Below are 13,436 nucleotides of genomic sequence, written 5' to 3' on the forward strand. Positions count from 1 at the left end.
CTAAAAAATCACTGGTCAGATAGACCAACACCTACTACACTAAGTCCTTCACAAATTCATATGCTTGTTTTGGACTGCTCCCAGTTTCTTGGCTTTTGGGGGATGTCAAGACTTTATCTGACCATCCCATTCTTCCTCTCCTTCTTACCTGTGGCACTGAATTTTCTCATATGTACACTGCCCATAAGAAAATAACATTAAACTATTAGCAGACACTGCTTTCATTATTAGATAATTAAGCTACCTGTTCTCTGCAAGACCTCCTACCCCCTTTTTTTTAGGGACACTTTCTGAGAGCTTGATCTGGTGGGAAATAAATGTTTTGTCAGCTCTAGCAAGAGGTTCTCACAGGGTAAAGAATTTATAGCCACCATTCCCTGTCATCAAATAAAAGATGGAGCTGTGGACCTCATTTGAGGTTACAGGCTACATCCATGCCCCTCCTCTGTTCCTATGGGTAAGTGGTCCAGCATTGCTTATGTTTATATAATTATATAATTTATAGAAGTATAACTGTCTTCACTCCCCAAAACGAAGAACACTCACCGCTTCCTGAGAGCAATCCCTAGCCTGTACTGTCCCCAGCTGTGCCCAAGCAGTCTGCAATCAAGTTTAAAACTATGCCAGGGAGAGTATTAGCAATTAAAGACCACAGGTGATCTACAGAGCTGGTACCCTGCCCTGCTTATTTCACTTGCACAGATATAGCCAAGGAATGGTTTTACTGACAGACTCCAATACAAAACAGCCTCTAATAATTTTGCCACTCGGGAAAGAGGATTTGTTTGCATCAATTTATTTTGGTTCACCTTTTTCTTACTCTATGTCTTGACTAGAAAACATCTTTAGTCCACAGTGAATCATAACAATGAGCAGGACAAAAGTCTTCTAATCAGGCTCAGAAAACTCTCCTCCAGGTCCCAGCAGCAGAGCTGAATCTTTCAGATAGGAGAGGACAGTCTCTCCCATCAGTCTCTCCCAGTCTTTCCTCACCTCTGTAACTGGTGAGCGATGAGCCTACAGCAGGTGATAAGCAACCTCCAAACCCTGTAGCTCTTTGTCTAATCTAGTTCTCGTACTGAATATGAGGAAGTCTCAGCTAACCTCCCATGGTGTTTATCATTCTCCCATACCTCTGGTTCTTGACAGAGCTTGTTTTCCTTAGGTAGAAAACATTGGTTTCTCCTCAAAGATCTAAACATCTATCCCAGTGTAACTCAGAGTTTGTCTTGTGCTGGATCACAGAGCAGTGTGGGTTTTCATCATCCTTAATGCCAGGATTCATAGGTGTTTTGTGTAAAAGATATTCTAATGCCTCTATTTGCAGCTTAATTTCTAGGTCAGCTTTGCTGTCCCTGTGGCAGTGGAAAATATCTTCACATACACTTGAAAAATGTGCTTGAAGTCCGTTTTCCACCATATAATTACCCAGAAGTTTCCCTTTGGACTAGAAGACTCACTGTAATGACTCTAGGGCACAAAGGCTGTGATCCCCCAAGGAAATAGATTTTTCAATACATAAAGGATATTTTTATATTCCAGTGATAACTAGCAAATGATCATAACCACTTTAGCCTCAAGAATCACAGGTCAACTGTTCAAACTCATGTTTAGTCTGGGAGTACCCTGTTCATCTTGACAACCAACAATGAGTCATGAAGCTGGAGAGAGAGGCTCTGATGACTTAATACACATGAGGAATATGCATTCTCAAAATCCTTATCAGATGCTTTCCTGGTCTTCTAGTGCTTCGTTATGTTTTCTTTCAAATCCTACGATTACTGAAGTTTCTTAGAATTGCATTGCAGGACAGAGCCCTGGACAGAGTCTTTGTTTCAGGATCACCTGCTCCTTTCAGTGTAGATTCCCCATGCATTGACTCAGGTTTCACATGTACTGTCGCTCAACCCTTTCACCCACACCTTGGCTTCTCACTCATCACAGCTGGGAACATCAGAGCTGGCTACCAGGTAGCCCCTCTCCCAGAAAGGTCTTTCTGCCTTTGTTTTTCACCTGCCTCTTGGGAATTCAGGGTGTGATTCTGTGGCATTTTAAACCAATAAAAATCTGCACTGCTATGGTCATGCCTTCTCTCTCTACTTCTGACTGTAAAGGCTTTCATCTCACCTTCAACAAAAATTAGTTCATTGCAGAGTATCTATTGAACATACAAGAAAAGAGACAATCATAATTTATCTGCAAGGATGTAATGTTTTTCCCCTTCTGCTTTTAATACAGAAGCTCAAGTGTCTATTGTTAATAGTTCTATCATTCCTCTCTGTTCACAGGTACACTTTGCCCTTGCATGTTTTGTTCTAGGTATTGATTTCACATAGATACCATGGAAGTCATGAGTCTGGTTCATGCCCCGGAATTTGTAGTGGATTTTGACTCTTTCTCTTGGTCTCCTATATTTAACTACATTGACGTAACTAGAGACCGGGTAGCTATAGATCAGTCAGCCTCACCTCCATCCCTGGAAAGGTGGTGGAACAACTTATTCTTGGTGCCATGTCAAGGTATATCAAGGATAAGAGGGTCATTAGGGGCAGTCAACATGGCTTCACCAAGGGGAAGTCGTGCTTAACCAACCCCATTGCCTTTTATGAGGAGATAACCAGGTAGATAGGTGATGGCAAAGCAGTGGATGTGGTCTATCTTGATTTTAGTAAAGCGTTTGACACAGTCTCCCACAGCATCCTCACAGCTAAACTGAGGAAGTGTGGTCTGGAGGACTGGGTAGTGATGTGGACTGGGAACTGGCTGAAGGGAAGAAGCCAGAGAGACATGGTCAGTGCGACAGAGTCTAGTTGGAGGCCTGTATCTAGTGGAGTGCCTCAAGGGTCAGTATTGGGACCAGTACTTTTCAATATATTCATCAATGACTTGGATGAGGGAACAGAGTGCACTGTCAGCAAGTTTGCTGATGACACCAAGCTGGGAGGAGTGGCTGACACGCCAGAAGGCTGTGCTGCCATCCAGCGAGACCTGGACAGGCTGGAGAATTGGGCAGGGAAAAATGTAATGAAATATAACAAGGGCAAGTGTAGAGTCTTGTATCTGGGTAGGAACAGCTGCAGGTTCCAGTATAAGTTGGGGAATGACCTGTTAGAGAGCAGCATAGGGGAAAGGGACCTGGGGGTCCTGGTGGACAGCAGGATGACCATGAGCCAGCACTGTGCCCTTGTGGCCAGGAAGGCCAATGGCATCCTGGGGTGTATTAGAAGGGGGGTGGTTAGTAGGTTGAGAGAGGCTCTCCTGCCCCTCTACTCCGCCCTGGTGAGACCACATCTGGAATATTGTGTCCAGTTCTGGGCCCCTCAGTTCAAGAAGAACAGGGAACTGCTGGAGAGGGTCCAGCGCAGGGCAACAAAGATGATGAAAAAAGTGGAGCATCTCCCTTACAAGGGAAGGCTGAGGGAGCTGGGTCTCTTTAGCTTGGAGAAGAGGAGACTGAGGGGTGACCTTATTAATGTTTACAGATAGATAAAGGGTGAGTGTCACGAGGATGGAGCCAGGCTCTTCTTGATGACAATCAACGGTAGAACAAGGGGCAGTGGGTACAAACTGGAACGCAGGAGGTTCCACTTAAGTATGAGAAGGAATGTCTTCACAGTGAGGGTGACAGAGCACTGGAATAGGCTGCCCAGGGGGGTTGTGGAGTCTCCTTCTCTGGAGACATTCAAACCCCACCTGGACACCTTCCTGTGTAACCTCATCTAGGTCTTCCTGCTCCAGCAGGGGGATTGGACTAGATGATCTTTCGAGGTCCCTTCCAATCTCTAACATTCTGTGATTCTGTGACATGGTTAGTCTGGGTGGTTTTGCATTTAGCCAAAATAGGAATCCCCACTTATTTGATCTTTCTTCATTTAATTTAAATTAGGTGCCATGCTTTAATTTGATCTTCTGGTTTTTGTGACAGTAGCTCCATCTCTAGGTATCTGTACTATTCATCTAACCTAAGCTATTGACTTTGCTTTACTAAGCCCAACAAGATAGTAGTTGTTGTGTGATTGAGTAATTTTTTCTTACACTTGGCCTGACTTCAATCAGATCCTTTGTCCTTGTCTTTCTGAAATGCCTGTAGTGTTATCTTTTGGTCACAAATACCCTCTCTGCCCTCTCCACATATATTATATGCTCCTCTGCTGAACTCTACTGACCTGCTGGCTCTGCCATAGTGAGCATGACTCCCAAACCTAGGTATCCACCTTGTAGAATGCCATGGGCTCTCCCCCACCTTGTATGCCACCATGTGTACCATGCCCCAGACACAGCAGTGCCACATCCCATAAAATGGCATTTATTTTAAGTTATGGAATGGACAGGAGGCCATGATACTAAGAACACTATTTGTATAATAATACCTGCTTCCCAGCTTCAGCTCTGTCCTTTGCCCCCAGGTTGACCACCCTTATCTATAACATGTCAGATGTGCTCCTGACATGCATGCCAGTATGAAACAGCAAATAGGCAGAGCTGTATACACCTGCCTTTCACTTTACGATGTTTTCTTGCTCTTACAGAATTTTCTTCTCTTTTGGGACTGAAAGTTAAGGGCCTGCTGGTACAGCTTTAAAACCTGGGCATAGGCTAACCCCAACTATGCCAGTTTGTTCTGACTTTCCCCTATGTCTGACTTTAAAGTCACTTATTTCCCCGTTCTTCTTCCTTCCAGCACACTCATTTTTTTAGGGTCTAAATTACTGAAGTTGTGAAGCTGGTCCTATATTTAGAATTACGATTTAAGCTGCTTTTATTATGAGCAGTTGTTGTACACTGAGGAAGCACTAGTTTGTTCTTTTATAACACTTCAGCAGAATTATCTCTGAAGGGTATTAAAATATGCACTCGGCTACATTTATGATGTTTAATTGAACTTTTATTAGTTTTTTTAATGTATCCTCATAAAGCACCATACCACAGTAAGAAATAATGTACAAGTGATAGATTATGTAAATGAAGCAGAAAATGCTATAGTTTAGTATTTCGTTCGTATAAAATATAAAAATTAGATGAAAAATGTGATTTTGAATGCAGTTATAATTAAAATTGTATATTGGAGTCTAAGCTACACCATGCTCTGTAAATACCAGCGGTTGTGCTTAGTTCCAAGGAGATTATGTTGCAGTAGATGCTGATAAATTACTGTGTGAAGTAAGGCTTTTATTGATTCACTTTGTTTGATTCTCTTCTCTTTTTTTATGGTGCGAGTTTACATTTTTGCAATTATCTGCCAAACTGGAGTAAATTAAATTCCGAGAACGCAGCAAAAGACAAAGGTGGCAGAGATGCGCTTGTAATGGCGTGGAGCTAAATAGGATGAGAGGGTGAGAAACACATACACACACACAAGCATTTCACCTGGGTAATGGTAACACCACTCTAAGGAGCTCAACAGCCTGGAAATTCTGAAGGCTGCTTGGGAAGGGGAGTAATTACCATGCCCGCAGCCATCTCGCCTCACGCTGGGTTCCCGCGCCAACATGACAAGCAATGGAAATACTGTCTTTCCTGCTGGTTTTCGACAAGCTCCTGGAGAAAGCGGTGGCGGGGCTAGCGAGAGAAATCCTGGACAGTAGCAGATTGTTTGATAGATTTTCTCCTGGACTCGGCCACAGCCGTGCCACTGAGGCTGCCCTTGTCAAAGTCATAAACGGCTTGAATGCCGTGGCTGAAAAGGAAGCCTGGCCTTGTTTGTACTATCAGATCTAGCCATGGGGGGGTTATTCTGTCAAAGGCGGGATTCTGTTGCAGTGCCTAGGTGACTGGCTAGTGTTGACTGAGAATGCGTTGAACTGGTTCCAGCGGTACTTGATTGCTTTCCCCAATCGACATAGCAGGGTAAATTCTCCTCGAGAGCAGCCAGTTTCACATAATGACACTTGATCCCAGGGAGAATTCACCAGCAGCCTGACTTAGTTGGCACTGGCACTTTACGGTCTTTCTCTTGCCTTTCAGAGAGATATACGAGATGCATTAGAGCAGTGTATTAGGACTCCTTTTTGGCTTTGTTGAAGAGAACTATATTTCTAAAAGTACCAACAATCGGATATTCAGAAATAAAATACTTTCTTGTGCAGTCAAGATTATTAATACAGATAAAACACTTATTTGTACCTGTTAATTTGAAGTCAGACTTCTTTTTTTTTTAAGAAGAATTTTGTTTGTAAATCTGGAGTGACAGTGCTGACGCCAAAAGATACACACTGTTGTAAATAACATAAGAGGAAAATCTGACTCAATTGTCTGCAAACCAGAAGTCTCTGAATAACTTTCCATGGGACTTCAGTTTACATTCATGACAAGTAACAGTTTTAGCCTAAGAAAGAGTCTCCAGTGCTGCTTCTGCTATTCACATCCACTCCAGCTCAACCAGTAGCCAGGTACCAATTTAACCCTGTAGAAATTGTCCCTGTTTCCTGGATCCTCAGGCTGTAGCAAGGCTGTGATCTGCAAAGAGACTGCAAACCTCAAATCAAAGACCTGAAAAGGAGTTCAACCACAGATCTTTCTGAATCTTATCGGTGGGAGAAAATATTTGCTTCTCCTCAAAATACCACTCAACAGTAGCATGTAGTATCTGAAGTTAGCATGCAATGAGATTACCTGTAGATTATCCAGTCTAAAAAGGTCAAGTTACAGAGGAAATCTGGACTAACCTTAAAGTTTGTAGCAGATAAGGGTTCTCAGTCACTGTAAAATCAGAATATGATGATTAACAATCTTTTGTAAATTTCAGAGGTACAAAATGTGCAGTATGCAAAAGAGTGATCCTGAGTAATTAATTTATTCATCGTCTTTCTCATGCATCTTCATATGTCCATGACCTGTTATCTTCAAGGAGTCTATAGAAGAGGGGTTTATTTCTGTTGTTGGTGGGAGGGAGGGAGGGAGGGGGCTTTGTTTGTTTGTTTGTTTGTTTTTTACTTCATAATAATTTCAACTAGCATACTGGATTTGAAAAGGCAAGTGGTGTCATGTCCAGTAAGAACCTAGACAAAGCTGAATATGACATCTTTCTCATTAAGGAAAAAAAGAAAAGATAAAAGCAGGCACATCCTTATTTTGTTATTAAAATGATATAAGAAATGCACACAATGTACATAAACATACACTAAATCTATAGGACATTTCAGCTTTCCATTTTCACCCAACATGCACATTAGTAATCCGAATAGAAAGTTTATTAACATGTAGTGATAAACTGAAAAGTAGTATTTCATAGATAGCATAAAGAGATCAGAATTTGACTTGGCATGTTTATTAACACTGTTGAAGTCGCTATGTTTAAGAAACTAGAAGAAAACATGCCCTATCCGTTTTTTCCCAATAAATCTTAATTTCTGTTGGTATCCCCTAATTTATAAATCAGCCTTGTCTTTTTCCTATGGAAATGCCTAAACATTCACAAGGACAATATATATGCTTTGCTTTAAAATGGTCTCTTAATAGTTTCTTTTTTATATTTTTTGCATTGTGGTTAACAGCCCCACAGCAGGGCCCTCAAACCAAGTAACCAAGTAACGTCCCTGCCTCTTGCTAATACCCTCATTGCTAATCATAACTCGGGAGAATAAATCCTGTTACAAGTGGAAAACCATTTTACAATTAACTTATTTTTAAGCAGACTATAATTACATTGTGTTATCTCACTTTGTTTTTACAGCCCCTTACCATGCTTCAAAGAAGCAAATTATACACATAGTGCTGGGTGATACATGTTTGCGTCTGTTGCAAAGGACATATTTTAATGACCTGAGTTTGAAAGGTTCATGTAAAGGTTCATCACTTTGATTGTTTCAGAAAAATGAGACCACTGTTTTGTTAATTTGCTCTGCTTTGCTTTGCTTTTTGTCACTTCGTGGTTAACCATCTTACCTAGGTCATTGCACAAGAGACAGGACTGACTCAATTTTTTTTAAGAATTCTTCCAATGGTTCTGAAAACGTAGTTATTTTTCTTCATCAAGCTATCACTCTTTCCATGTCTAATATTTCATAATTGACCAAGGCCACAGCCACATGCTTTGTATTATTAAGATAATGTTAGCATCTTGCTGGGCATAAAAAGTATTTGCAAATGTGGTAGGTTATGAGATACAGGGACACCAAGTCTTTAGTCCCCATTCTGACTTGCTGGCTAGAGTAGGCTGGGGAAAATTCCACTGTGAGAGAGAACAATATTTTAAAGAAAATTGGGCAAAGGAACTGTTTTTCTTCATATCAACAATCTTTTTAGGGCAGAAGTAATTCAACATTACGTGGACTTCAAATTTTATCTCCATTTAGTGATATTCAGCCTTACTTTTCTACAAAATGAGGTTCACTAACCTTCCATGATGCAACTAAATGTCCTTGAATCTGTGTGCATATAAGTAGAAGGAAACGGACTAAGTAAACGCACTGCCAAAAAGCCTTATGATCTCAAGGGAGTGTATTTGGTTGTTGTCTTTTGTCAAGAAGCTCCCCCTTGCTCCCACTGATCTCAGTTATGGATCTGAGCATGTTCTTACTGCTTTCAGCAAAAATGCTTTACTCATCCATCCCATTTACTTCAGTTTTTAGACCTGCATCTTCTCTAACTCGCATAAAGCATTGGTTGTTTTTTTAAATAAGTGTGCTGAGAAATCCCAATTACAAAAATCTAGTTAGGATTGTGTACTGGTTTGGACTGAGATAGAGTTAATTTTCTTCATAGTAGCTAGTATGGTGCTGTGGTTTGGATTTGTGCCCAAACAGCGTTTGTAACACAGGGATGCTTCAGCTACTGCTGAGCAGGGCTTGCACAGCATCAAGGTCTTTTCTGTTCCTCACACCACCCCACCAGCGAGGACGCTGGGGGTGCACAAGAAGCTGGGAGGTGACACAGCTGGGACAGCTGGACCCTCTGGACTCCAGCTGACCACAAGGATGTTCCAGATCATATGATGTCATGCTCAGCAATTAAAGTTGAGGGAAGAAGGATAAAGGAGGAGGTGTTTGGAGTGATGGCATTTGTCTTCCCAAGTGTGATGGGGCCTGGCTTTCCTGGAGACGGCCGATCACCTGCCTGCCTGTGGGAAGCAGTGCTTTCTTATTTTGCTTTGCTTTACCTATTAGTGTGTTTTTATCTCAAGCCATGAGTTTTCTCACTTTTATCCTTCCAGTTCTCTCCCCTTTAGCTTATCTGCCCACGGGGGTTAACCTATAACAGATTGCTAAGTAGCAATAATACCATGTCATTTACAAACCAAGCATTTAAAAGCATGAATGGTAAAAACATCAGAATTTACACTGACTACTCAGGAATATCTCAGATTTGTTCAACAAGGGCAGAGATGACACTCCAGCCAATACTTAGGAAATTATTTTGCAAGTCAAACGTCCTTTTCTGAGAGAGCTAAGGACATGGCAGTAACCACAGTATGAGCTGAGAAGAAGAAGGACAAACGTATTTTAGCTGAGTGGAGAAAAAAGGTGGCCATCTCCCACATATATGAGACTGTAAGAATCTGCAGGCTCAGGAAATGTGAAGACTCTTATGAGAGGTGACAATGGCAAATGCAAGGTTATGGCCTGAAATGACATGGCAAATGACTATTCTTCACAGTGACCGAAAAAGGTGCAATAGGTAGAGCTTGTGGGAGGAGAGGAAGAAATTTGCTTCAGCCATGAGGAGCTCACTGAGGTGGTGACCAGACATTGCCAAGAAGACGTCAGTTTGCGTTTTCAGGTTGAATGGAAGTGGCTGTCTGGATCAGAAATGGACTTGTGAATTACAGCACAGAGATAGCAGTTGAATTTCTGCCCTGCAGTCAGTAGGTCAGACAGCTTAAGGAAGGGATGGAGTCTCCGAGGTCTGTTTGAGGAGAAATCAATGGAGAAGTTGTCACGAGGAATGCCAGCGGAATTGCAGCATGCGGCCCAGCACTGAGTCAGAGATGAACTCCAGGCAGGAAAAGTAAACAGCACTCTCAGCACGCTTGCAGATAAGAGAGAGAAGGGGGGTGAGATGGTAGTTGTAGAGACAAGCAGGTTCAATGTGTGTTTTCAAAGTGGAGAGATTAAACACACACTTGTTTTGAGAGGGGGGAGAAGCCAAGGCAAATGACAACAACGTGCAGAGAGGAGTAGAGGAAGAGGTAAGCAAGCACCAGGGAGAGGAGAAGATGGAATAACCTGTTCTGCTTAACACTTGCATCCGTTTTGCAGATCAAAACTGCACTAATTTGGGAAGCAGTTTATATAATCCATAAAAACACATTTTATTAGATTTTTTTCCTGCTTTGAATCACTGACTTCTAAAGAATGAGAACAGCCATAAACGCTATTGTCTCCACAGGCAGCAATTTGGAAAGAGAAGATGCACGGTTACATGATAAGTGCATTTTCTTCATAAAAAATGTTTGCAAATCAGGTTTAAAAGAAGGGAAAAATAACTTGAAAATATTCTGCACCTCAGAAAATAATAAAATGTCTTCTTATTTTCCCCTGGTAGGCCACGCAATGCAGATTACTTTATGCAGGAAGCTAAACGGAAGAAGCATAAAGCAGATGCAATGGTGAGAACGTTTTCTTTCCAGTTATGTTGCTCCAAATTATTTTTGTAATGCAGTTTCTTCATCAGTGCAGTATTGCTGGGGTAATTATAAAATCTATTATAAGGATGGCTAGGCTTGTTAAATTAAGAAATGTTTATATAATCAAATGTTCATAGCCCAATAAACTATGACTTAACAAATAATGACTTACTGAGATAAAGGCCTGGATAAATAAAAATTTCCATTTATTCCTTTGCTTTAATTAGTAACTATAGTAATGGAGGCTGTGTAAGGGATAAACATACCTATCTTTTCATTTTAACTATCTGGCTAGGTCCTATAATTGTATCCCCAAATTTGGTCTAGTGGCTGAGTTATTTGTACTTTTTTAAAGAGCTTTGCTCTTCAGTGCCAAAAGAATTCCAGTTTCATAGCAGACCTCTTCTAACGTCATCAGAAGCACACAAGGAATCTGCATAACGCTAGAGGAACAACTTACACACAAAGGCTGTTGCAACAAATTATAGACCTTGCTTTGACCTGTCTAAAAATGTAGCCAATAAGGAAGGGGAATCTGAAGTTATACAGAGCACTAAAGAGATGCTTGTCTTTTCAAACAAATCATAGAATCATGGAATCATATAATAGCTTGGGTTGGAAGGGATCTTCAAAGGTCCCCTAGTCCAGCCCCACTGCAATGAGCAGGGACATCTTCAACTAGATCAGGTTGCTCAGAGCCCCGTCCAGCCTGGCCTGGAATGTCTCCAGGGATGGGGCATCTCCCACCTCTCTGGGCAACCTGGGCCAGTGTTTCACCACCCTCAGTGTGAAAAATTCTTTCCTCACATCTGACCTGAATCTCCCCTCCTTTAGTTTAAAACCATCACCCCTTGTCCTATCACACCAGGCCCTGCTAAAAAGTCTGTCCCCATCTTTCTTATAGGCCCCTTTTAAGTACTGAAAGGCCGCAATAAGGTCTCCCTGGAGCCTTCTCCAGGCTGAACAACCCCAACTCTCTCAGCCTGACCTCACAGCAAAGCTGTTTCAGCCTTCTGTTCATTTTTGTGGCCTCCTCTGGACCCTCTGCAACAGGTCCATGTCTTTCCTGTACTGAATGCTAAAAGGGTGCAACGAAGTACACAGTGCTCCAAGAGAGCTCTGCTTAGCTGTCTCTCAGCTTCCTCCAAGGCTGCATTTGTCCAGCACTATGAATAAGCTAGCACACCCTTGAAAACAGTGAGCTTCTGGAATGACAGATGCAATGTATGGGGTGGGACCCTGCATTAATAGGGCTGTCTTGCAGGTGAGAGTAGCTGCAGCCCTGCCTTGCTCTGTCACACAGACATTTTATTGTTCCCCCAGCAGGAAGAAGAAAGGTAGCTTAGAGCTTCTGTTTCTTCACCTCTTTTTCTCAGCTGTACAGAATGCAAAAAGGCCAGGGAAGCAGAAGCAGGCCCTTAATTTAGGACACAAACACCAAGTTTTACACTCTACCTGAGTTTATTAGCACAAATTTCCATGGTTTATTCAGTTCCATATTACTCTAAAGTGAGTCTTAAATCAGAAAATATTGTGGAGAAGTACAAAACGTGCATTTTAGTGTGTTGCTTTAAACAGAGTGGAAAAAATCACTTAATATGCAAAGGAAATTCTTAGCCCAAAGAGAAACGTTTTTATGGTAGACTCCCAGAAACAGGAGGTGCAAGCATTATTCTCTGCTCTGCCACAAGTTTCCTACATGAGAGTCACTTAGGCAGAGTTTAAACAGCCTCTCATCAGTGTTATGTGATTGAAATATCCTTCACATTCAGCTTCTATACACAGTGAACTGGCACCTTACACCTTGTGAATCACTCTTTGCAGGTACGTCCTCTCCCTCATTGACTCTGTAGGGATCCTGGAGGAATTGCCATATTGCCAAAGTGCCCCCATGCACTTTGAATCACCTTGCTGGGCTCGATAACCTGCTACTTTGGCACTGCAATACCTAACATAGGCACTTACCGAGTGAGCAGCCTGAAAATTACTCTAAGTCTCTCTGCTCCTTAGTCCCCCATCTGTGAAATTGGGATAATAGCACTTTCACTCACACAAGAGCGTCAGGGAGAGAAATATAGTAAAAAGTTTGTGAAGTTCTCCAGTATGATCACAATGGGAGTCATATAAGAACCTAAAATAGATTGAAGCCAGTGTGCCATTCCAAAGTTACTATTTAAAATCTTTAGCCCTTGGAAAAGAATAAGGTCCATTAACCTTTCACTGTGTGCATCAGATTTCAACCAAATGCATCTTGTCCATTAATGGGCTTTATGTACCGCAGGAGTTCTGACTGAAGGAAAGAGAAATCAGAGGTGTTAGTATGATTCACCTCCATCCACATCAAAAATGAAATTCTGAGAGCAGATAAGTGGTGTGTAAGTGTACACATACGAAAATTATGTGCACATTTGCATATACACAGTTGTTGCGGACATACATGTACGTGTGTCTGTGTAAGTTTACAAATACACACAGAGTCAAAAAAGTACTGAAACGGGAGAAGAAATGGGTCAAGGAAGAAGGATGAGAGAGAACAGCTCTGTCTGAAAGAAGAGGAGGATACAGAAAGCAAATTCCTGACAAGAGGAGAGGATGGTCAAGCAGGGCTGAAAATAACAGGGCTAAAGAAGACATGAGAACAGAGATGAGCCTTTGAATAAGAAAGTTAGTAGTCAAAATTATTATTTCTCATTCTCTTAGTTCACGATAATCGTTGCCGTTCTTTGCTGAGTGATGAAAAACTATGTTTGCAAATATATGTGAAACCCTTTTAAATGAAAGCTGAAACAAAAGGCCTGATGAGTTTGTGAAATTTCCAACGATGTGGATGAGCTTTGAAAAAGATCTGTCAGGAATGTCACGGACAGAGCTG

At 41.7% G+C, this 13,436-nt stretch overlaps 1 protein-coding gene across 2 annotated transcripts in view; it reads left to right on the forward strand.

The window, feature by feature from the left end:
• AFF3 (ALF transcription elongation factor 3) overlaps positions 1-13,436 on the forward strand; it is a 336,480-nt gene that overhangs the window by 300,577 nt on the left and 22,467 nt on the right. For both annotated transcript variants that reach the window (XM_065061339.1, XM_065061340.1), the window contains exon 15: positions 10,483-10,546. In XM_065061339.1, the coding sequence (XP_064917411.1) occupies positions 10,483-10,546 (64 nt within the window). The remainder of the gene's footprint in view (positions 1-10,482; positions 10,547-13,436) is intronic.

Source organism: Columba livia, chromosome 1, assembly GCF_036013475.1.
Source record: "Columba livia isolate bColLiv1 breed racing homer chromosome 1, bColLiv1.pat.W.v2, whole genome shotgun sequence".
In the NCBI taxonomy this organism is placed as follows: Eukaryota; Metazoa; Chordata; class Aves; order Columbiformes; family Columbidae; genus Columba; species Columba livia.